General features: G+C 37.5%; 1 protein-coding gene across 5 annotated transcripts in view; it reads right to left on the bottom strand.

Annotated features, from left to right (window-relative positions):
- The window catches only part of magu (SPARC related modular calcium binding-like protein magu), a 175,045-nt gene that overhangs the window by 6,106 nt on the left and 145,364 nt on the right, over positions 1 to 23,575 (bottom strand). For all 5 annotated transcript variants that reach the window (XM_083126406.1, XM_083126403.1, XM_083126404.1 and 2 more), the window contains 4 exons: positions 22,417 to 22,533; positions 14,503 to 14,599; positions 11,952 to 12,042; positions 8,526 to 8,691 (listed from right to left, as the gene is read on the bottom strand). In XM_083126406.1, the coding sequence (XP_082982532.1) occupies positions 8,526 to 8,691; positions 11,952 to 12,042; positions 14,503 to 14,599; positions 22,417 to 22,533 (471 nt within the window). The remainder of the gene's footprint in view (positions 1 to 8,525; positions 8,692 to 11,951; positions 12,043 to 14,502; positions 14,600 to 22,416; positions 22,534 to 23,575) is intronic.

Here is a 23,575-nt window from a genome sequence, read left to right as displayed (position 1 = left end):
CAAGAGTTTGTGCAAAACGTTCTAGTGACAAGTGTGGTGACGTATCAAAAGAGGCACTTTGGAGAGTTTCGAGTAGACAGGTAGAAACAGCTCCAGAACAAGACTTTATTGCTCAGTGTAAGTATTGCTTTTAGAATGAACTAGTTTTTTGGTATATTTTCCGGGCCTTACACATTTGTGTTCTAAGTGATGTTAATTTTCGCATCCAGGGTCGTGTCTTCTTTTTTATATTTATAATTGGCGTTGATTCTTGAATTGCTCTCGTTAAGTTTGTTGTTAGCTCTTCGGTTGCCTCATCAATATTTTTGTTATTGTCTAGTCTTGTTGGAATAGTGAGTTTTCCTAGGAATTTGGTGATGTCCATTCTTTTACAGTCGTATTTTATATCATGTTCTTGTACAATTTGTGGGTTTGTTTCTGTGTTAGTGTCTACTTCAAATGTAATCAAATTATGCTCCCTTGCTGTTCTCATATCATGTAACCGCCAGTTTTTAATATCACCTGTGGACCTTGTGTTTGCGAGAGTAACGTCAATGTTACTTCACACTCCGGCCCTTCCTCTATATGTTGGGGTGTTCTCAATGCAAAGGTTATGCTCTGTGATTAATTCTTCAAGTTTTTCTCCATTATCGATAGTTTCTGTTTCATGCCACCAAGGAGAGTGTGGACAAACTTCATACAGAAACATAGAAACAGACAAATGGGGACTACCCTACAAGATTGTAACAGGCAAAATGAAGCGGCCACAAATACTAACAACAATACAAACAGAAGATGGCTCCATGACAAACACATTAGAGGAAACACAAACATACCTTTTAAGTACTCTTATCCCAGACGACACCGTGGAAACCGACACACCACAAAACTCAATAACGAGAAGAACATTCATTCTACCTTACCTGAATGCTCCGATCCTCCCTTTCACAATAGAGGAAGCAGAGGTGGAACTGGACAAAATTAAAAATAAAAATGCCTTCGGACCGGATAATATACCTGTAGAGATCTTAATATACTACACCATAGACTTATTCAACCATTGTATAGCCACACAAAAGTTCCTGATAAGATGGAAAGAAGCAAATGTGGTCATCATTAAGAAAGACCCAAACAGGGATGACACTCAGCCAGTCATATTGACCCATTTGTCTACTTGACGCTCTTGGAAAGCTACTGGAGAAGCTCCTTCTTAAAAGGATCAAGGAGTTTTTGAGACTACATGAAAACACAGGAGATCAATATGGTTTCACCGTGGGTAGATCAATGGATGATGCACTGTGCGCTTTGCAGAAACAGTAGGGAAATCAGAAGAGAAATACGTAATCGGCATAATGATCGACATCGCAGGTGCTTTTGACAACCTATGGTGGCCACACCTGTTTGAAACCTTGAGGAACTTAAATTGTGCATGGACCATTTACAAGATACTTATCGATTACTCCACAAATAGGAAAGTAAACTTAAGGACCTCGAATTGTAATACGTAGTACAACCAAGACGTTAACTAAAGGGTGCCCACAGGGTTCAATTTTAGGGCCAGAACTTTGGAACATAAACCTAGAACCAGCCCTATGGAAAATAACAACAGTCCCAGAAGTGAAAAAAACCATTGCATAACCAGATGACGTAATTATATTAGTTGAAGCACATAGAAGAAAAAGCAACGACCGCTTTAAACTCTCTCGCTGAATGGTGTGAGTCTGCCAAACTACAAATCACAGCAAATAAGACACACTTCGTAATCCTAAAGGGCAAATTGAATGCAAACAGACCACCTCAAATCAAATTAAAAGGGAAAAGCATACAAAAATGAAGAACAGCAAAATATCGGGGCATACACCTCCAGGAAAATATGTACAAAACAACACATATAGAAGTGGTTACACCTAGAGCAGTAATACATAAATTGGCAATACTAGGAACTTCTAAATATAAATTAACAATGAGGATCATAAAGGACTACTTACAAACCATCTACAATGCAAGAATAACCTTTCTGGTTTAGGAGCATGAAAATAACGAACATAAACAAACTGAGAACATTCCAAAGGAAATCCATTCTAAGAATTACAGGTGCATTTAGAACCACCTCGACCTTAGCCTTGTTGGCCAAGGTCTTTGGCCCATAGATAAAGTGATAAAACAGAAATCGGCGAGGTACTGGTTAAAAAAGGGAAACGGAGAACAGCTAATCAACACTCTAGGAACCCCCATGGTATTAGATATAAAGACATCTATTATAGCAGAGTGGCAGGAAGAACGGGAAAATGCCACACAAGGAAAAAGACTTTACAACTTCTTCCCGGATATCCAAGAAAGACTTAGAATGTACAACTTAAATCCAACACATGGGATGATACACTTTCTAACAGGGTATGGCCCATAAGGCAGTCATTTTGCATGATTTAGACTAAGAGCAAATCCAATTTGCAATAACTGTGCAAATCCAGAAAACACGCCAGAACATAAAATTTATCACTGTCCTACAACCAACATTACAATAAACGAATTGCACCACAAATTGCCAAACAATAATACCTACCAAATAATAAGATCTAAACACTGAACAAACTAGCAGATGAAGTATCAAAGGACGAGCTGATAAAATATCGGACTGAGGAACCAGGCCAACAACAACCACCAGAAACACAAAGACTGGCACAACCTGAAGCCATGGAAGAACCAAGGAGATCGAAAAGATTAAGAGCATTGCCGCCAGAGCAGTGAATTCCAACCACTTGTGGACTGGAACACGGAGTCTCCAAAAGAGTGAACAGAAAGAAACACTACATTGCTTCGGAAGGACCTGAAGAGACCACAGAAAGAAGACAGATAATACCAGGCTGACAACCAGGAGTGCAGCACAAGAAGTTATTGGAGAGTGCAAGACAACATGCAGAGCAACAGGAAAACCAATCCTTAAACCCAAATCATATCTCTGAACTTCCTTTTTCCTTCCTGATATTACGAGGGGGTGTTTTCAAACCTTCTGAGGCATCCCAGGAAGGAACTTCTATCGAAGCTTCTATAGAATACTCTTCTTGCTGGTTCCCAGCAAACACTCCCTACCATGACCCCCCAACTCAGCTTCCTTCACTAACTCTCCTCCTACCAAAACGATTTAAACAGAAAATAAGATGGAAATCAACAAACAAGATAATTACAATAATATAACTTTTCATTTATGTATATATACACAATTTTTTCCTCTTCTTCTACATAAAATATATTTTCATGAAGTAAAATTATAATATTCTTATCTTCTGGTTTAGGGAATGTAGTTACTTCCACCATTATATACAAGACAACTCAATAATATAATATCATTTAACCATTTAGTATAGTTTGCTTTAACATTTATTTTTTTATCTCCTAATTATGAGGCACATGTAAAAAAAAGGGCCGATAATTTTTTACTTGGGGCTGGCAACACTGACGAAGCTGCACATGCACGGAAGCATGCTTTAGTATTCTGTGCCTGCAACAGAGGTATATATATCTCAGTGTGGAGGTGCGTACATGTGAGTAGCAGGAAGTTGAAATGGCTGCTGTAATAAAAAATCCCGCCAAATGCAAGGTGAGGTCAGTGATTAGATTTCTCAACGCAAAAGGACTGAGTGCAGCTGACATTTATCGGGAATTGTGTGCCATTTACGGACCAACAGTAATGAGTGAAGGAAAGGTAAGACAATGGTGCCATGCTTTTCGGGAAGGACGTTCAAACGTTCATGATGACGAGTGGAGCGGCAGGCCTAGTGTTCAGATGGACGACATTGTGCAACGTTTCACCATTACTGATCTAGGCAAGGAGTTTTCTGAAGTGTCTGCTAAAACATTGCACCAAATTGAAACGGACAATCTGGGTTATCACAAACTGTGTGCGAGGTGGGTGCCTAAAATGTTGACAAACACTCACAAAGATGAAAGAATGAAATCAGCACGTGATTTTTTGGCCGGCTGGGAGAAGGATGGGGATGACTTGTTTTCTCACATAGTGACTGGAGACGAAACCTGGATATCGCACGTCACTGGTGAGTCTAAGCAGCAATCCATGCAATGGTGTCGCTCCGGTTCACCGAAACTGAAGATATTCAAGCAAACACCATCACATCGCAAAATCATGGCAACCGTGTTGAAATTCCTGGAACTAGGACGAACCATCACAGCAGATGTGTATTGCCAAACACTGTCTAATCTGCAACATGCCATCCAAAACCGGAGAAGATGGATGTTACTGTCTGGAATTCTGCTTATTCATGACAATACCCACCCACACACAACTGACAGTACTGAAGTGACAATTCAAAAATTCCAATGGGAACATTTTAATCACCCACAATACAGTCCCGATCTTGCTCCAAGTGATTACTTTCTGTTACTTCACCTCAAAAATTTGCTTGCTTTGCAACGTTTCGATGATAGTGAAGTTCTCAAGACATCAGTTCTCGACTGGCTGAGATCCCAGGTGGCAGGTTTCTATGCAGAGGGTGTACGTAAACTTGTTCCACTGCGCCAAAAATGCTTGGAGCGTCATGAAAACTATGTAGGAAAATAGCCAGGGTATGTACTTGTATAGATCAAAATAAAAATTTTCTTGCTTGATTTTATTCTCTGTAATAACCAATCGGCCTCTTTTTTTTACATGCCCCTCATATATAAATGAACAGCTTACAGCAGAAAGGCAACATGTCCACATTTCACTACAAAATCTCATTTACTGCAGACAGGGAACTAGTCCGGGACAAGTTCCCTTTCTGCAGTAAATGGAAAATTGAAGACTTTGCCATGCCCATTGTTATCAAGCGGACAGGTGTCATTTCTGTGGTAAACGATCCATTGAGCTATTACAAACCATTATCGTCACAAAAAAAGAAATGTGTAAATATTGGACTAGTTGCCTTTCTGCAGTAAGCGATTCAAATATTTATATGCTTTTAATATACCATCTCACATATTCTTTTCCTTTTCATTTTTATTTATTCCTTCTGTCAAACTACATCAAACATTCCATCTCGACATTTGATTCCACAACATAATGATAACAATAAATGCAAAGTATCCTAATTACTTGTCTTATCACAAAATTGTAGACAAATAGTCACATCATAATCAAATCTATTGAAACAGATTCAGCTTTATATCTATAACTCCAAATTCAAATTCATTTCATCATAATTAATACTTCCTCGCCAACCTATTTATCTTTTATTTTCCATATTACTCTTGCACCACCCATCTAATAATAATAATAAAAATAATAATAATAAAAAGAAAAAAGTAAAGTGCTCCCCTGTGCTTAGCACTATGCCATGAAGGCATATACGGGGTGTGGGGGTAACACCCCACCAGTGGTCAGAAGTAGCGCGCTACTTGTAGCGTCGCTACAGTAGCTAGCTACAAAATTTGTAGCTGTAGCTGTAGCGACGCTACATTTTGAAAATTGTAGTTGTAGCGGTAGCGAAGCTACAAAATTCCTGTAGTTGTAGCGAAAATTTCACTACAGCTACATTTTCTCTCAGCATTTTGAGGTGAATTTTGAATGTGGCAACAGCGTCAGAAAAAATCGACAATAGCCTTTAATTTTGCAGGAGGTTCATATAGACAAAGTCTATTACATGGAAATACAGATTATCTAGATTGTAGATTGTAGATATCCGCATCTTATTTAATTAGTATCTGAATAATTCAGATATCCAGATAACTAACTGACATATATGAATATATTCCAGCTAACAGCTACGTTTTTTTGAGCTGCATCGCTATTTTGGGGAGAAACATGCATCGTTTGCTACACCGCTGGAAAGAAGTGCCTCGTTTACATCACCCCCGGAACAAATCCTGTGGATATCCGTGGTGTAAGAGACACCAATTAATTGCTGTGTAAGATACAACTTGCAGCGCAAAAACGAGCGATGAATTTTCAACTGCACTGACAAAGGAATAGTGCCAGCAATAAATGGTTCAGTACGTTAACAGCATTGATCATTGTCAGTACATAGGATCTCACCAGCAAGATATTATTGTTACAAGAATGATAGAGTTTCTGGAATTACAATTATTTTCATGATAATATTTTTTCACAAATTTTAAAATTACAATACGTTTAGAACACTCGGGTTTACGCGACAGCTTCCTCAATATATTTTATCATATTGTAAAAAGTACGTATGAGTTATTGACTTTCCTGCAGAAACGACAATTTTCTTTAGTTAATATACATAGTTTTCAAATTTATGTATTTTTCCTACTTTTGCGTCACTTTTCTGTAACCATTGCTAATCATGACATCATCATCATCATCCTTCGCTGTTTCCTGCCTCTGACTGGGTCGGCATAGAAGTCAAGCCTCTACATTATTTCCTGGTCTTCCACCACTCACTCCTCTCTTTTCATGGTGTTACAATCTTGTCCTCTTCTCCTAACACTCTCCACTATCTGCTCTTTCCACCGTCATCTTGGTCTCCCCCTTGGCCTTATTCCCACTCCATGTGCATTATAATGTCTTACTGGTAGTCTTTCTGCATCCATCCTCTTCATGTGTCCGAACCATCTCATCTGTGCCTGATCTATCCTGTCCTGAAGCTTCACCACAGCCACTGTCTGTCGGATCTCCTCATTCCTTATTCTATCCCTTCTAGTCTTCTCCCATACACTCCTTAAAAATTTCATCTCCACTGCCTGCATCTTTTTCTTGTATCTCTATGTCACGTAGTTATTGGCACATGGTATGTGTTATATATTACCTTCTTGCATTTCATAGGTACATCCCTGTTCCATATTAATCTTCGAACGCTTTAATATAGTCCACTACCCATTTATCCATTTACCTCCTCATCCATTCTTCAACTCTTCTCAATCATGACAATGAGGATGAATGGTTTATTTAATTATTCTCTTATCTATAGTCTCTTTCTGCCACTAATTGTGAGAACGAGGAAGAATGATGAATGATGAGCAGTGTGGGGAATGGAGGAGCAGGAGGATCCCATCCTTCCAACTTGGCGTCTTTCCTGGTTTTTGTTTTCCATTTTATGCATACATAAGCTGATCGAGACTGGATCCGAGCCACTATGTGCCTCCACTGGGTATCGAACCTGGAGCCCTTTTGTAAACAAAGGGCCCCAGGTACTTTTCATTCAAAATGGTGCCTTCATATCAGTCTATTAAAAAATGAAATATTTATTCTCAAGAAAAATATGTTGATGTGAACATAAATACGTAATCCTACCAAATTTCATTTGTTTATACTTGTAATCATTAATTTGGGTAACACCCTAATTGCAATATTCATATATCAAATTTGAATTGAAATGCCACTTGCATAGGTATGTTAATCTCAAAAACTATAGTAAATATAAGTAACTGAAGTAACGCTGCTTTCAAAATTATCGAATCACGGGAATCATGATCATAAATAACAGAATCTATTTACCAGTAGTAGGGGATTTTTTTAATATCCACATGGTTATTTTTAATTTTTTTTTATCCAGAGGTAGTGCAAAAAGTAACGAAGTAGAGAGTAGCGAACAGGAGTAGCATAGCGAGCTACTTTTTGGTAAATGTAGTTGTAGCTGTAGCGAAGCTACATTTTGGAAGAGTAGCTGTAGCTGTAGCGAAGCTACTTTTAAAATGTAGCGTTCTGATCACTGCACCCCACACTTTCTTGATCCGGTCATGAGTGGGGGTGATGTGATCAGCATCATGCCCCTGACCACCTTACCCTCCAGGGTTTCCCCCAAAGTTAGAAGTTCCCGGATTTGAACCAGCTGGGGATCGAACCTGGGACCTTTGGCATGGTAGTCAGGCACGTTACTGACTGAGCCACCGTGGCCACTCCTAATAATAATAGTAATAATAATAATAATAATAATGAAAATAAAAGATACAAATTACTATGTAATGTCCACTCCTAATAATAATAGTAATAATAATAATAATAATAATAATGAAAATAAAAGATACAAATTACTATGTAAACCAAACCTGTCCTGGAAACCAGAACAAGCTTGGTCAAAAATCATGGTATACTATTATTGTATTACTATTGTAATTAAATTATTTTGAAACAATAAAGTTTACACAAACAAAATAAATGGGGGAACCGTGATTCAATGGAGATGACATCCTGGTTTATTTTTAAAGGCACCAGGACATAAACGCCTACCCCTGAAAGTAGGCAGGTGGTAGGGGGTTCCCCCCTTTATTTTATTTTTTTGTCCCTCCATCAATTTCATCATATCATCACTCATCCCCATCTTCGCGATTAGCCAAAAAGTGGCAGAAAAGCAAAGTAAAATAAACTATATAAATCAATCTTTCTCCTCTTCACTTCTCTCACATGAAAATGGAGACTTTAGTGGTGGCCCCCAAAAATATTTAGTAGTAAGTGAAACTGAATGAGCATGTATGAGACCTGGTGAATAAAAATTATCAGTAAGGGCTTGCAATAAAAATTGCAGCCAAATATAGTGAACATTCAAGAAAACAATGCAGAGGAAGAAAAAATATTCTCAAAATGCACTTACTTGTATTAGCATCCTGAGTTCTTAGGCAGTTGAGCCACTCTGTTAGTGTGATTTTCTTGTCATGGTTCACATCACAATGGCGTGGAAGTTTCTTCCCACATCTTTTTAGCTGGCGGTTTGTTGCCACAAGTGTGCGGAAGTTTTTCCATTCCTTCCTTTCAAGGACCTGTACAGTATGATCAATTATAAATATTGTAATTATATCACTCACACCACAAATTTCACCCACTCTGTCTTTGCCATGCATGCATTCTACACACATTATGTATCAAAAATAATTTTAAAGCTTTTTTTAAGGATACAATAATGAATTTTCATTTTTTTTATTTTTAATGCACATTCTGGAAGACTTTTGTGCCCTATGATTTGTGTAGTGTACCCTGAAGTACTTGAGGTAATGATATTTAGAAACCATGTAGTAAGGCTTCATGAAACAGAAAATGGTGTAATGTATGAGAAAGTAAAAAAGTAACCTTAATCTTGTAATAAAAACAAAAATTCTCACGATAGAATGTTTAATTATATGTGTATATATTTCACACCCTCTCTTTTGAGGCAAGAGTATGCATGGGACCTCCAGCCTGATGGGAAATATCACATCAGGAAACATTATCCAAGATGGCCATCTTCTTGGAAACATGTACAAGAGAGGAGGAAGTTTAGTTATGCAATTTTTATTTTAGGTAATGAGGATAAGAAACTAGCAGATATTCTTTAGGGGATGAAGATACAGCATGGTGAGGATGTGTGTTCCTTCCTTAGATTTATACACTCAAGCTCAAAATTATGTCTACTGTTTTAAGTAGATCAATACGTGTTTTGAAACATCTACTGTGTTCCGATTTTAAAATAGATACAAATAAAAATTGTTAATCAGGAGAAATTGAAAGTTATGTTTACAGCCAGCATGTTAAGAGAAACACACTACATGCCATATTAAATATAATATTGAAGAGAATATTTTCACTTGTAGTCCATATACTGTACATGGACTTTAGCTGTACATTAGACCTACTAAAGATGTTCAGTAGAAAACCATTGGGTTTCTGTAGATCTTTTGAGAACACAGTAGAGTTAAATTGATAAAGAACATAGCAAGGGTACAATTGATACCAGAAGATTTTTATCTACTGGAAACAGTAGAAATTTCCAGCAAGTAAATGGCACAGGGAGTTTAAAAGTGGGGCATTAAATCAAATTTGATGTGTGCATTTTGCTCCAGTCTGTCTGACACTGCGTGAGAACTACACCTGATGCTACAATGCACTACAATGAGTGATATGGTAAAACTGGCAGGTAACAATAGAGGAGATGCCAGGTGAATTGAATATATGTCATGTCTCTGCATGCTGTTGTAGTATCACAAAGTTACTGCTGTGTGGGTACCAAAACAAGTCACCTCTGAACATCATGTGGATGTTGTAAAACATTCTTACGATGCTATGAAGCTGAAGAGTATGCATTATAGTAACTGGTAATGAGTGCAGGATCCTCTAATTTCAGCAATAGACTAATCGAGACAACAAAGAGTGATGACATTCTTCCTTATTGAATTGAAAAAAATCAATAAACTATGGTATCTGGCAAATTTATAGCCACACACTTGTAAGACTGTAAAGACCTAATCCTGGTTCATTACATGCTGAGGCATTTTACTCTCAACTAATAGCACCTGGTGGTCTGGCTCTATTGGACCAAAAACAGTGCACAAAATGTCTCAACAAATTCATCTTAAGAGTCTAAATTTGTTACAAAACAGGTACATTTCTGAATAGGTGCAAAGTCATCAAAATCCCAACCCTAGTAATTGTACATCATAATTAAACATGGTGAGGACTACACTGAAAAGTGGTAGAGTGTTTTCAATCCTACCTGTACAGCTCACCGCTCACGAGAAGATCCCCAAACGAGGGGGTGACGGGGAGCGGGTGTGAAAGGAAGGACCGGCCTATTTGCAGATTTTAGGGGTAGCAGAAAGCCTTCCGCTACGGCTTTTTGTAGTGCGTGGGAGTTGATTTGCGTCAATCACGCAGAGCATGTTTCCGCAACAACAGTTTGCTGCTTTTCTTTCAGTGTCCAGAATAATTTTGTATTGCTTATCCTGTGCATTATTTAGACTGTATTTCAAAGAATTTTTAAAAGAATGTACGGCAATGACTTTAGGGTTACCAGATGACAAACTTTAAAAAAGAAGGCATTTTTAGATTGCAAAAAGTTAACAACTTTCGACGAAGACACACGTTTTGTGCTTACTGGTGTTTTGGTGGGTTTATAGATCACAAAATAATTTTACACCGTTTCCGTATAACTAATAATAGGCCTCATTGTAGGCAAATGTCTGAATATTCTAATATTTATTCACTATGCTCCTAGTATTATACGGTTGTGAAGCTTGGTCTCTTACTTTAAAAGAATAACATAAATTGACATTCTGCCTCAGAGTTTTTTTTCTTCCAGGCCTAAAGTCAGGAAACAGTTTTTGTAAGACATCACTAGAAACACATTTGCATTTTGGCATGGTTCAGATCGCTGTTCGACAGAATTTCACTTCTCCACTGCCATGTAACAACTAAGAGTACGGCAGTTAAAAAATACTGTTTATTTCTGAATTCTGTCATGAAACTCAAATCAAAGTAAGCCACGGCGAATTGCATATTCTTACCTATTGTCAGAAACTTGATGCTCACCAAGAGTCGCGGTAGATGTCACAAATGCTTTGGAATCAAAACCTCACGCGGCGCGGCGCTCTTGCAACTGAGAGTGTTGTATTTCTTTACTTTGAAATTGAAAATGGAAACAATATTAACAATTGTTTACAAATAACATTTTGTTACTAATCTTGAAGCTGTCTATACCAAAAAAAATAGGATATTTCCAATTTTTTCTAAAATCCTGCCCGGAGCATTTTTAGTACCCAAAAAACAGGATTTGTCCGGGTAAAAGAGAACTTCTGGTAACCCTAAATGACTTGCATCGCTGCACCGGTTACAGCGAGCCCACATGTGTTTTTCACTCAGGGTGCACACCCCCGACCCTAATAGTGGAATCGCCTGCTGCTACGTCACTTCACTTCCGTCAGGGATCTTCTCCTGAGCGGTCAGCTGTACATATTGTGTTAATAAAAGCATTAAAGTTATTTTTTCAATTCAGTATTTTAAATCTGACATGAGGTAGGTTAGTATGGGGTGGGGCATGTGTGCATGAATAAGCTTATTAAAATATACTTGGTTAGGCTACAACCACCATATAAGGCCTGCACACATACGAGTAAGTATCAAAACTCACATGGAAGAGGAAAAAATCTCTCATTGTGGAAAATTATTGATAACAGAAATGAATGACAAGGAAGCTACTAGCTGTTGCAACACAATTTGTAGCATACATATGGAGTTGTGCATTTCTTAATAAACACAGTTTTCATCTTACCTTGTTTCTGTTTTTGTCCAACATCAAAAAATTCCATGTAGTGATTGCTTCATCAGTTGGTTCGTCTGACTGAATATCAGTTGATGGAGAACTGTAAAATCGGCAATGGCCATCGTTCATATTAGTTAGTCACTAGTTTACCTAGGTTAGTCTACACAGAATACAGAACTAAACCAATAAATATATTAAAAAAACATTAAATATATAATTAAAAATATCTTTAAAATAATGGATCAAGGGTGCTTCCTAATTCCTTAATATGTATTTAATAATATTATCCCTTCTAGCCATACACCCTTTCACTCACTTTATATTTGGGAATATTTATGTGTTATTTTAGTAGATCAGTGATTCCCCAAGTGTGCACAGTGGTGCCCCGGGCCACCACGAAATATTCCAATATTTTCACCGAAATGACACTTACTTGTACATGGTCTTAGTACTTTTTACATATAAAATGTTTCTGAATTTGAAATATGTGTTAATTTTTTAACTTAAGGCAAGCAACCTAACCACACTAACTGAGCGTTGCAAGTCTTGTACAGGCCTACATTCTGACTTGGGTGCCGTGGAAAAATCTGGAAACATTAAGGCTGCCGTGAAACAAAAACTTTCGGAACCACTGTAGTAGATGTTAGGTAAATGAACTGGATTGAAACTGAAAAATTAAACCTTAGCAATAACAATCTGCATTGTTTATTGATACTTAGTTTTCTTTTCTTTCTTTTTTGTAGATTGTTGGAATATGTTTTCTTTACTGTTATCCATACTAGGGATGGCCAAATTTCGATAAAATTTTATCCAAACATAGGATAATTTTATATCTGAATTTCAAATATCCAGATATCAGACATTCTGATATCTGAATATTCAGATTATCCAAATATCCAGATATTCAGATTATTCAAATTATCCAGATATTCAGATTATCCAAATTATCCAGATAATGAGATTATCCAAATTATCCTAAACATTCCGATATCCGAATGTGTGCATTATCTGGTCATCTTTATCATTTAGCTATTTTACGAGCTATCCACCTTTTTTTTATTCATCGTTTTCATATTTTACTGCACGGATTTCCTACATAACCTTCATCAAATCTGTTCTATCTAGATACTTGGATTATCCACTGCATCCAAAAGAGATATTATATAATTTGAAATCCAGATATCCATTATCTGGATTTTGTGACCATTCCTATCCATACATTTGTGGGAATTAAAAAAGCAATGGTAGTATGGCCTTCTTTAAAAGGGAAACTTGTCTCCTCATACTAACCTAATCAATACTAAAATAGTATAAAATTGGACTTACTTACATGAGTGAGTATGAAGTTTTGAAAACAACATTTCGGGGTACAACTGCCCCCTTCTTCAGGTTCTTATTTTCCCTAGGCACTAATCATTATGCCGTGAGATGAAGTGTTAAAATCAGTGGCGTGGCGTGACTTTTTGAAAAGTGTTACCGGTCATCAGAAGTTATCATCTCCACTCTACCCCCCCTAAAAAACATGCCTTTGATCTGAATTTTTCTTCTCTTTTTTTTTAATCCGCTCAGTGATTTATTTAGCCACAATCACTTCTAGAAAGAACTACCACCCATGAGAATGTTACCATGAAAATCCAGTGAATAGTAGTCGAGCCTTGTCAACCATCTCTGTTTCTTTGCAAAGAGGTGGAAAGGGGAAGAAAAACCACACATTCGGGTCAGTTTGACATTTCTGCGGTGAGCAGACGACAGAATTCCCCTCCTCCAGCGGTGGAAGGGAAGTCCAGATGTACGTTCTACTGTTGCCAACTTAGGTTTTTGGAGCAAGGTTTGTCCAAATCACGAATCGCATCAAGTACTTATCTTTTCGTCTTTTACGTAAACGGTTTCGGTTGTAATTAAATCCAGCTTTGGCTTTGCAGTCTAGCTCTTGTTGCTTCAGAGAAATAGTATCCCTGTTTTAGACGGGATTTAGCTCTTTTCTAGAAATCCAATGTGACAACACTTGCTGATCCGGTAGGCCGCAGCGGCAACAGGCCCCCTAAGCAGACATATGAATCTCCTAGCACACTTGCCTCCTCAAGTCTTTCCCCGCTGTTCCCTTGCATTGGCGCCCTTTCCTCCTGTTGCCTCTTGAGGGTAGCGGAACGGCCTGTCTCTTCGCTTTCGTCGGCTGCAAAAAAATTGTCCTCTGCAATATACACTCAAGTGCAACGTTGTCGGTTAACTTATTTAACAATGTTGTTATTTTATTGAGAAAAACTTTTTAATTTCTTTACATTTTTCTGTTACCTGCGGTAACACCGGTTACATGCATGGTTAAAATCATTTTAAGTGTTCCTTAATCCAACCTCTAACCTAATCCTTTTTAACACTTCGTGACACGGCATAATGATTAGTGCCTAGTGAAAATAAGAACCTGAAGAAAGGGTACAATGAAACTTTGTTCAAAACTTCATACTCACTCACGTAAGTAAGTCCAATTTTATACTATTTTAGTATTGATTATATTATATAGTGAGTAACACACACTACATGTAAATATGTTATTCATACTAACCTTTCGGTGCTATTATTTCCAGGTGATGATGCAATCATCTTCTTCAAGAGCTCCATAAGATCTTTGATGAAAGCTTGTCTCTTATGTTCTGGGCAACCTGGAATAAAGCAGAACAATCAATGTGATTTGTGTGGATGTATGAAGGTTTTTTCCTTTTACCAGGTGTGCCGGTTAATAATTCTTAATTGATCCGAAAGAAAACAAGTGTATCTGGGTAGAAAGGTAACAAATACGTTATTGAAAGTATGCACCATCGCTAGCTATGTATTGTGCCCATCTGTCCATAAAATTGTGGATGCCTTTCCAGAAAAATCGTTCACATTTTGAGGTGATCCAGTCAGCAAACCATTGTTCGACATCTTCATAATTGTTGAAGTGTTGCTGGGAATGTGAGTGAGACATCGATGAAAACAAGCGGTAGTCCGAAGGGGCTAAGTCTGGTGAGTATGGTGGGTGGGGCAACAATTCCCAGCCAAGTGCAGAAATGCTGGTGTCTCTGACGCCTTTCGCTCTGTGTGATGAGGCATTGTCGTGCTGCAAAATCACTATTCCGTGTCTTGTCGCCCAATCTGGGCACTTTTCGATCAATGCATGGTTCAAAATGATGAGTTGTTGACGGTAGCGAACAGCATTCACTGTTTCACCTGGTTTCAGAAGCTCATCCTACACAACACCCTTCTGATCCCACCAAATGCACAGCATTGTCTTCCTTCCGAAGCGATTCGGTTTTGCGGTCGATGTTGAAGGTTGTCCTGGGTCAACCTATGACTTTTTGCATTTTGGGTTCTCGAAGTAGATCCATTTTTCATCCCCAGTTACTATCCGATGTAAGAAAGACTTTCTTTCATGCCGAGAAAGCAACACTTCACACACCATTTTTCGCTTTTCCATTTGTCTGTCGTTCAGATGATGTGGGACCCATTTTCCTGCCTTCTGGATCTTTCCCATGGCATGAAGACAATCAGATATGGTTTGGCTATCAACATTTAACTTCTCTGCCAGTTGTTGTTGCATTTGCGTATTGTCTTCGTCCAACAGTGCTTGTACTTCGGCATCTTAAATTTTTTTTCGGCTGGCCCGAGCGATCTTTGTCTTTCAAGTCGAAATCACCACTTTTGAATAGTTGAAACCAACGCACACACGCATCTTGCATTAGGACTTTGTCACCGTAAGTTTCCACAAGGATACGATGGCTTTCACTCGCGTTTTTCTTTTAATTGAACAAGAAAAGCAGGACATGCCGCACATGCTTCTTATTTGGTTTGAAGGTCAACATGTTTCCCACACAAACCCAATATCACGATCACTCGCACTCGGTTGCACAACCACGGCATTTTGACAGGTACTGTCCTGGCAACACACTGACGTAACAGTTGAGACTATGCACCAACCCTTGCTTCCAGCACCATCCAACGACGAAATTAGGAATTATTAACTGGCACACCTGGTATATGCACATCCCTTAAGTATGCATGATGCAAGTTTTACATAACAAATATTAATTTTTCAAATGAAATTGTCAATAATAAAATATCATACTTATAGAATGATTTATAGAATTAATTTCTTTGACTCTTAATCTCTTTCTCTCAAATTTTAACAACTTATTCTTTATATTAAAAATCTGCTTTCATACATTTTCTTCAGTAATTCTAATGCAGTCTAGAAGTAAATACATATTTCAAACTGAATTATTTGCTGCGTTACCATTAAGGAAATCAAAGTCATTGCATTGGGCTATACCTGCAATGGACATAACTAGAGTGCAGTTTTCTCCCTATTTGCCTTTTGTATTCCTTTGTAGTAAAACATGGGCTTTAACGTTTAAAGTTTGTTTCATAGTGTTTCTAATCTGAAAATTCATTTTTATAGTGCCTATAAATGCCTATTTTGAGGGTTAGCACCTGTTTTGCTTAGTTGTGCCTAAAATACCTATTCTGCAACTTTTGCTTACTTCAGCTTTTTTTACCTGCTTTTGTCTTCTCCTACATTTAAGAAGGCAAGTGTTTGTTTATGTTGAACTGACTGAAATCTGTTATTCGCCAGATTTGAGGGCCAAAAGAGATGTATGTCAGATTTTTGGAAATTCCAAATTTTTGCATAATTAGATTAAGCAAACTGAGAGCTGGTTGGTGACTCATACTTGGACAAAATTAAGCCAATCCACCCCTTCTTTTTTTCCAGCTGAAAGCATGTAGGAGGCAGTCAGTACTGATTTGGTTTGCTGTGCATGTGAAAGAAAGTAAATTGTTTGTCTGTGGGGAAATCATGTGTTTCAAAATGCCAAAGGACAGGCCGGCCATGTGTATTATGAGAAATATATGTACATATATAGTTCTATATAATGATCTTGTTCAAAACTATCAGCTGTTGATGTGATTTCCGGCTACTCTGAAAATGTTTCCATGACAAGGCTTATTTTTCTACATTTTGCATTTTTCAAACGGATTAATAGTGAACAATGGAGACTGTGATGAATCATAATCTTACATTCCCTCACTTCTGAATACAACAATGTGAAGTTTAGTTTAGTGGCCTTGTGCTGCAAACTATGTTATTTATTCTAAAATTTCATCAGCATACACAAATAAACAGGTCATATACTCAAATAAAAATAAAACAATGCAAATGCTTTAAATTCAGTGGCATGTGCAAGGGGGGATTACAGGGTTTAAACCCCCCTCCTTGAGCTTTTGAAATATTATGAAAAATGCTCTGGAAAAAATTTAAAATGGCCAATTTATCGCAGTCAAAGATCTGCGACAATACTACTACTACTACAAATAATAATAATAATAATTTGAATTATTATTCCCATGCAGCACGGAGAAAAGCACAGCATTCCAAACACACGAGTCTTTCAGAGTGAATGCCTTGAAAATATACAGGAATTCTTGAAAATAAAATATGACGGCAACTACGATTTATAAGAGAAAAAAAGTTGTTTTGTATCTCAGCCTCAACAATGTTCAATGAACATGTATTTTTGTGTGAGCAATGAGCATTAACCAAAGAACGTTTTTGGTCCATTGCAAGCGGCTAATGCATAGACAAAGGCTAGGTGGACAAGAATACACTGACCAGTGCACCTTCCCATTGTTTACCACGGCATGTTTGAATTTCTGAATTCAAATTACAACAATTTTAACTATTGTAAAATGTTTTGTTGGTAAGAACAGCGAGACAATACAGATGTGAATTATCGAGGACATTTATGTGGGGAAGAAGCCGGAAAAATTCCAACCAATTCCAGGAATCGAACATGAATCTCCTGCGTGGTTGTCAGATGCCCTACTGACCAGACTACCGCAGCTCCTTGGACGAGTTCCATACTTTGATTATTTCAATTTATTTTAATATATTTTCTTATTTTTATGGATTTTCTTCACAGTTAAAATGTCTCACCTCGTTGACTAGACAATTATTTCATAACAATGAAACAAAAAAATGCTCCTAGAATTTGTTAAAAATTGAATGACTAGAAACTAATTTCGGTCTATTGCTTTCATTAATACTATATTTATGTAGATCTGTACTACTTAATAGTAGTAGTGGTATTAGTAGTATTATTAGTAGTAAATCAACGAATTAATTAATTAATAAAGTATAATGAAACAATGGTAATGTGAATTTGGAGAAAGTTTTAGAAATAACCCCTTCCCCCTTGATGAAATCCTGCATACGCTACTGTTTAAATTAACCAGGTTATGTTATCCTAGCTTCCCTCTAAATGAGGATTTGATTCAAATGTCAACTGTTTGTGAAATGTATGTGCACAATTAGCACAATATATAACAGAAGTTTATTTCTTCAGAGGAATTTAAATTGAAACATTCTTTACAAAAAAAATTGTTTAAAAAAGTGCAAATTGTTATTTCATCACTTGTAAACAATTATGAACGCAATTGAGCATTTGTTCAAATTGGTACAATCAATATCACAAGTTATTTGTCAGAATTACTTTTACTGATGATTTCCTACAATGGTGAATTTAGTTCAAAATAGTATTAACAGTTTTTGAATTGTTATTTCAATTTTCTTCTTCCAATGCAACAAGTTCATGTTCAATGCCCCATTTAAGTGTATATTTTATTTTAGGGTGCCTTTTAAGTGCTTATTTTAGGGTTTTTAAGTGCCTATTTTCATTATTTTTGTGCCTATTTGCCTGACTATTTGAGAGGTTTTTACTGCCTATAAATCCATACCCTAGACATAACATACATGAAGTATTTAAAAGGTCGTAATTATGTTGCTTTGATAGATTACTATGTTCGATGACTGACCTGAGATACAAACATTCTAGAATGACAATTTCCAACAACTACTCCATCCTTAAGGGTGTCCAGGTTAAAAGTATCCAAAGATGAAGACACACATACAGGGTCTGTCCGGAAAGTAATAAGACTGGTTCTAGAAAACCCAATTTTATTTACAATACTTCCGAATACACTTAATAATCTTCAAAATAGGACACTTCTACAGTGACACACTGCTTCAAATGATCTTGCCATTGTTTGTATGCCTGCTGAAACTCCTCTTGCGGGAGTTGTGTGTCCCGGCCCCTTGAATGTCATCTACAGTCGCAAAGCGGTGTCCTTTCAAGTCTCTCTTCAGCCTGGGGAAGAAGAAAAAAAGCTGCACAGAGAGAGATCTGGGCTGTACGGTGGCTGTGGAAGCATTGCTATGCCTTTTGCGGTCAGAAACTCTGTGACAACGAATGTGGTGTGTGAGGATGCATTGTTGTAATGCAGGATCCACGTCATTGTGATCTCAAGACGGACGCGGACCAATTTTGCGCGCACCTTTCGCACCTGCAATTTCTCACAATCTCATGAACTTCCGTCTTTGAAATTCCCAACTCATCTGCTATTAAACGGATACTCAGGTACCAGTCATTGTTCAACAACTTCTACACACGATCCACATTTTCTTCAGTTTTCATTGTCGAAGGGAACCGAGATTGCTGCTCATCCTCCACATCTTCCCTTCCGTTTTTATAGGCTTTATGCCAGTAAAAAACTTGTGCTCTGGACATATAATCGTTACCAAAGGCTGTCTTCAACATTCCATTGTCTCGGAACCAGATTTACCGAGCTTCACACAAAACTTGACAGCGTAACGCTGCTCCAAAGTTCTCTGCATTGTTGCATCTCTCGTGTAGAGGTTATGTTCGCCAGTTGTCCTGTTGCTCTTACTGCTCGGAGAAGAATGAACGTGGTACCGTTGAAAAGCTGAACTTCCCCTCTTTCTTTCCCCACCATCAGTTTTGCCCTCCAAGTGCTTCTGCACGCGACGCCAGAGCCAGTCTTATTAGTGTACATTCCGGACAGACCCTGTATATGTCTCATCAGAAGGTTTATTAAAATATTTGTTTGATTATTGCACAAAGTAACTCACAAAGTTTTGATGGAAGTCAGTGAAGTTCAGTGTGGGTATATTTTTTTTAGCTCAACAGATGTCAAAATGATACTCAAGCTCTCTCCAAGTGTTTACCAGCATTTGAGACATTATGAGAGCAACCGCTTCAAAGATATGCAGTTTCAAATAGTCCAAATCATGAACTTTACTCTGGTACACCCAGTTTTTAATGAAGCCACATGCAAAAAAATGAAATGGAGTCAAATCTGGATATCTAGGTAGCAGGCAGTTGGACCTCCTCTTCCACATCAAGGACCAGGAAACATATCAATGAAAGTGTGGTGGAGCACCATCTTGCTGAAATGTAAAACCTGACGAATAATCCCTTTGGGTGCACTACTGAACACGGGTTACTTCAATTCTGTTAACCAGAGAACACAATCAACCTTCCTCTGTGGCATACACGTCTCACCTGAGGCAATAGCACTGCTTGCACTATTAAAATATTTCATAAACTACTTAATGTCGATTGCTTTATTTAGTTTCTATCACACTCAATGTTGAGAAATTTTACAGCCACAAACTACCTCAGCAGCCCGTTGGCAAGCACCACACCCTCTGCTTGCAGCCACTGTGCAGGAAACCAATGTTCCCAAAACATTATATGGTGAAAGGTGAAATGCTGTTGAAGATGTTGTTCCCAACGCATCAAGGCTGAACTTTGTTCAGCTTTCCAGCTTGTTGAAATTAGCCGAGCCCAGCCGAAAGCAGAATGCTAGCAGAAAGCAATTATATAGTCTGCATACAAGTGTTAATATGATCTCGAAGATATACAAGGTGTCCGTCCACAAAGTCCTGCTACCATTACAATGAAACATACTGTAGCTCCTAAACTATATGAGATAAAGACATGCAGTTTTGTGTCACGTGTTCTACAGCTCTCAAAGTTTTAATAAGTAGTGGTATTTTTTTGTTATTATTATTATTATTTTTTATTTTTTTTATTTTGCAGATTATGTTGTGAGGAACATTTTGGATAGACATTTCCTGGCAACCGCGCTCCCCTGATATCACCCCCTTGGATTTTTTTCCTTTGGGGGTATGTCAAGGATCATGTCTACGAAACCCCTGTTCCAGATATTGTCACACTTCGTACACGGATTGCAGAAGTTCTCGGACAGGTTGAACTTCTATGCTGCAGCATGTATGGATGGAGATCGAATACCGTCTCGACGTCCTGAGGGCAACTAACGGGGCGCATGTGGAAGTGTTGTAATTGTAAATAAAACTTTGAGAGCTGTAGAACACGTTGCAAAAAACTGCATGTATTTATCTCATATAGTTTAGGAGTTAAGTTTCATCGTAACGGTAGCAGGACTTTGTGGACACCCTGTATATTTACTTTATTACAAACACAGAATTATTGAAATAAATTATTAAAACTGTTCTAAATTACTTTTAAGTTTCACGATTTGTAAAACATGTCAATAATGCAAGCGCAGATCCATGGGGAGGGTGACAACTGCCTAAAACCCACTACATGCTCATGATAAGCTAAAGTTTAAATTTGGATCCGAACCACTCTGCAATATCCCTCAAAAGATGATTAGACCCTAGACTCCTTCAGAGAATGGGGTTTTGTTTTCTTTGTTTTTCACTTTATTCCTCATACCTGATGGTTAATCTTACTGTGGCAATTGGAGAAATTATGACAAGGACACACAATGATAACCATCTATTCCAGCCCTGCCCCTATTTTTAAAAAAGAGTACATGGAAGTCAGCTTTTGGTTCCTGTTCACAGTGCTATACTATACTGTATTGTTTATGTAAAACAGTGCAAGTGTAGCTTAGAATTGATTCTCGGTGAGGTGAGCTGCCCTACTGAAATTTGCCCCTCCCAACTGTAACTTCCGGATCTGCCACTGCAATAATATTGACATTCAGAGGTTAGGATAAACACTGCACGGGAAGCATTGGAATTTGCAGATCAGATGGCTGTTGTCCACCTCACTCATCTCAAATTACAATGCCAGTGTTGACAACTACCAAATAATTTTCATGATATTCAGCGTGAGTGTCCATCAAACAAATTCAATAAACATGTAGGTTTTTGAATAAAACTTGGATGTAAAGAATGCAATGAAACTCTCTTCTGAGAACCTGCAAATAGCAAAACCGTTAAGTCCTAAATGTCATCAAACTCGAAATATTATTCTTATTAATATGATACATTATTAAAAAATCTACTGGTGTATTTTCCACTCCTCTTCTTTAAAGTGCTGCATTGTTTTTTTGCTAAACAAGAGCCTTACCAATGATATTAGTTGTTCTGCTTGAAAAAATTTAACTCTTCTGTTTTAGAAGCATGTAGGATATAGAACAAGAAAGGATGAAAATACTTACTATTATATATACACACCACCAGCTGTACCCATGGAAAGATTAAGAACTACTCAATGCAATTTTAAATTACTAAAATATAATAATAATAATAAAATAATAATAATAAAAAATAATAAATAAACATAATGATTACTTTGATAAAAAATGGTACCTTTCATTGGCCTTACTGGTGGCATGGCTGGTATTGAATCACATTTCGGTTCTTTATTTTTAACTGAAGTGCCTGGAATTGGTTTTCCTGAATCCTCATATGCACACCAACAATAACCTGAAACAATTCATTGAAATAATATCAAGGGTTATCTTAAAAAGACTTACATGACAATATTTGCAAATATATAGAATGAATGTAAATTAGATATTAAAATATCTAACATACACACAGTGGTGCAGGAACGGGGGGGGGGGGGGGCAGGGGTACAGGGGTACATTGTACCCCCGCAAATTTTTGAAGGGGGGTACTGTACCCCCTAAATCCGTAAATCAAGTTGTACCCCCTGTACCCCCCTTTGGTAATTTGACAGCAGACGGAAGGTGCTACTGTTAAAATTACTTATTATCAATTCGCCCAATAAAAAATGTATTATTGTTTATAAATTTTAAGCATTATAGTCCTTACCACAGAAATTCAAAACATTTAATTGTAAACTTATTATACTACATTGTGCTTGCTACTAGTTAGTTCATTGACCTAAGTTCTTGGAAACCTCTTTAACGAGATGAAAATTGTTTAAAATGTGTGTGGAACGATGGAATCAAATTGACTCTCAGACAATTACGCTGCAGACGATTGCTGCTTTGCGTAAGGGGGGGGGGGTACACATTTCTAAAGCAGTGGTCGCGTCGATTCGAAGATAAGATACAAATCTTCATCAGAAGAGTATATGACTGACCCCATTTTCATTTGAATATTTATAATGGAATTTTCCGAAACGGAACACTTACACAAACGAGACAAGACACGACAGACCAACTGATGGGGGGGGGTTACAATGCACTCCTGTACCTCACCCATAATTTTTCATAAATTAGTAACATGGTTTTGGGAAAACTATACTTAAACCTATATATTAAGATATATTTTTTTTTAAAAAAATAGAGTGCCAATTAGCCTATCTGAGAATGAGGTAAATTTGGAATAAGTTTTCATAACTTCAGAGTGGAAACCGAAAGAAAAATAAGCACAAACAAGAACGAGAAGGACCTCACCACACAGGATACAAGATGAGGCTGTGACAATTCTCGACTCATCGCATCGCGATACCATTCCTAGGTGAAATGAAATCTTTCCTAGACATTTAAACGGTGCA

This window comes from Lepisma saccharinum, chromosome 8, assembly GCF_977018435.1.
Source record: "Lepisma saccharinum chromosome 8, izLepSacc3.1, whole genome shotgun sequence".
NCBI classification, from domain to species: domain Eukaryota; kingdom Metazoa; phylum Arthropoda; class Insecta; order Zygentoma; family Lepismatidae; genus Lepisma; species Lepisma saccharinum.
The sequence above is the reverse complement of the archived record's forward strand: the minus strand, read 5'-3'. Positions and strand labels throughout refer to the sequence as shown.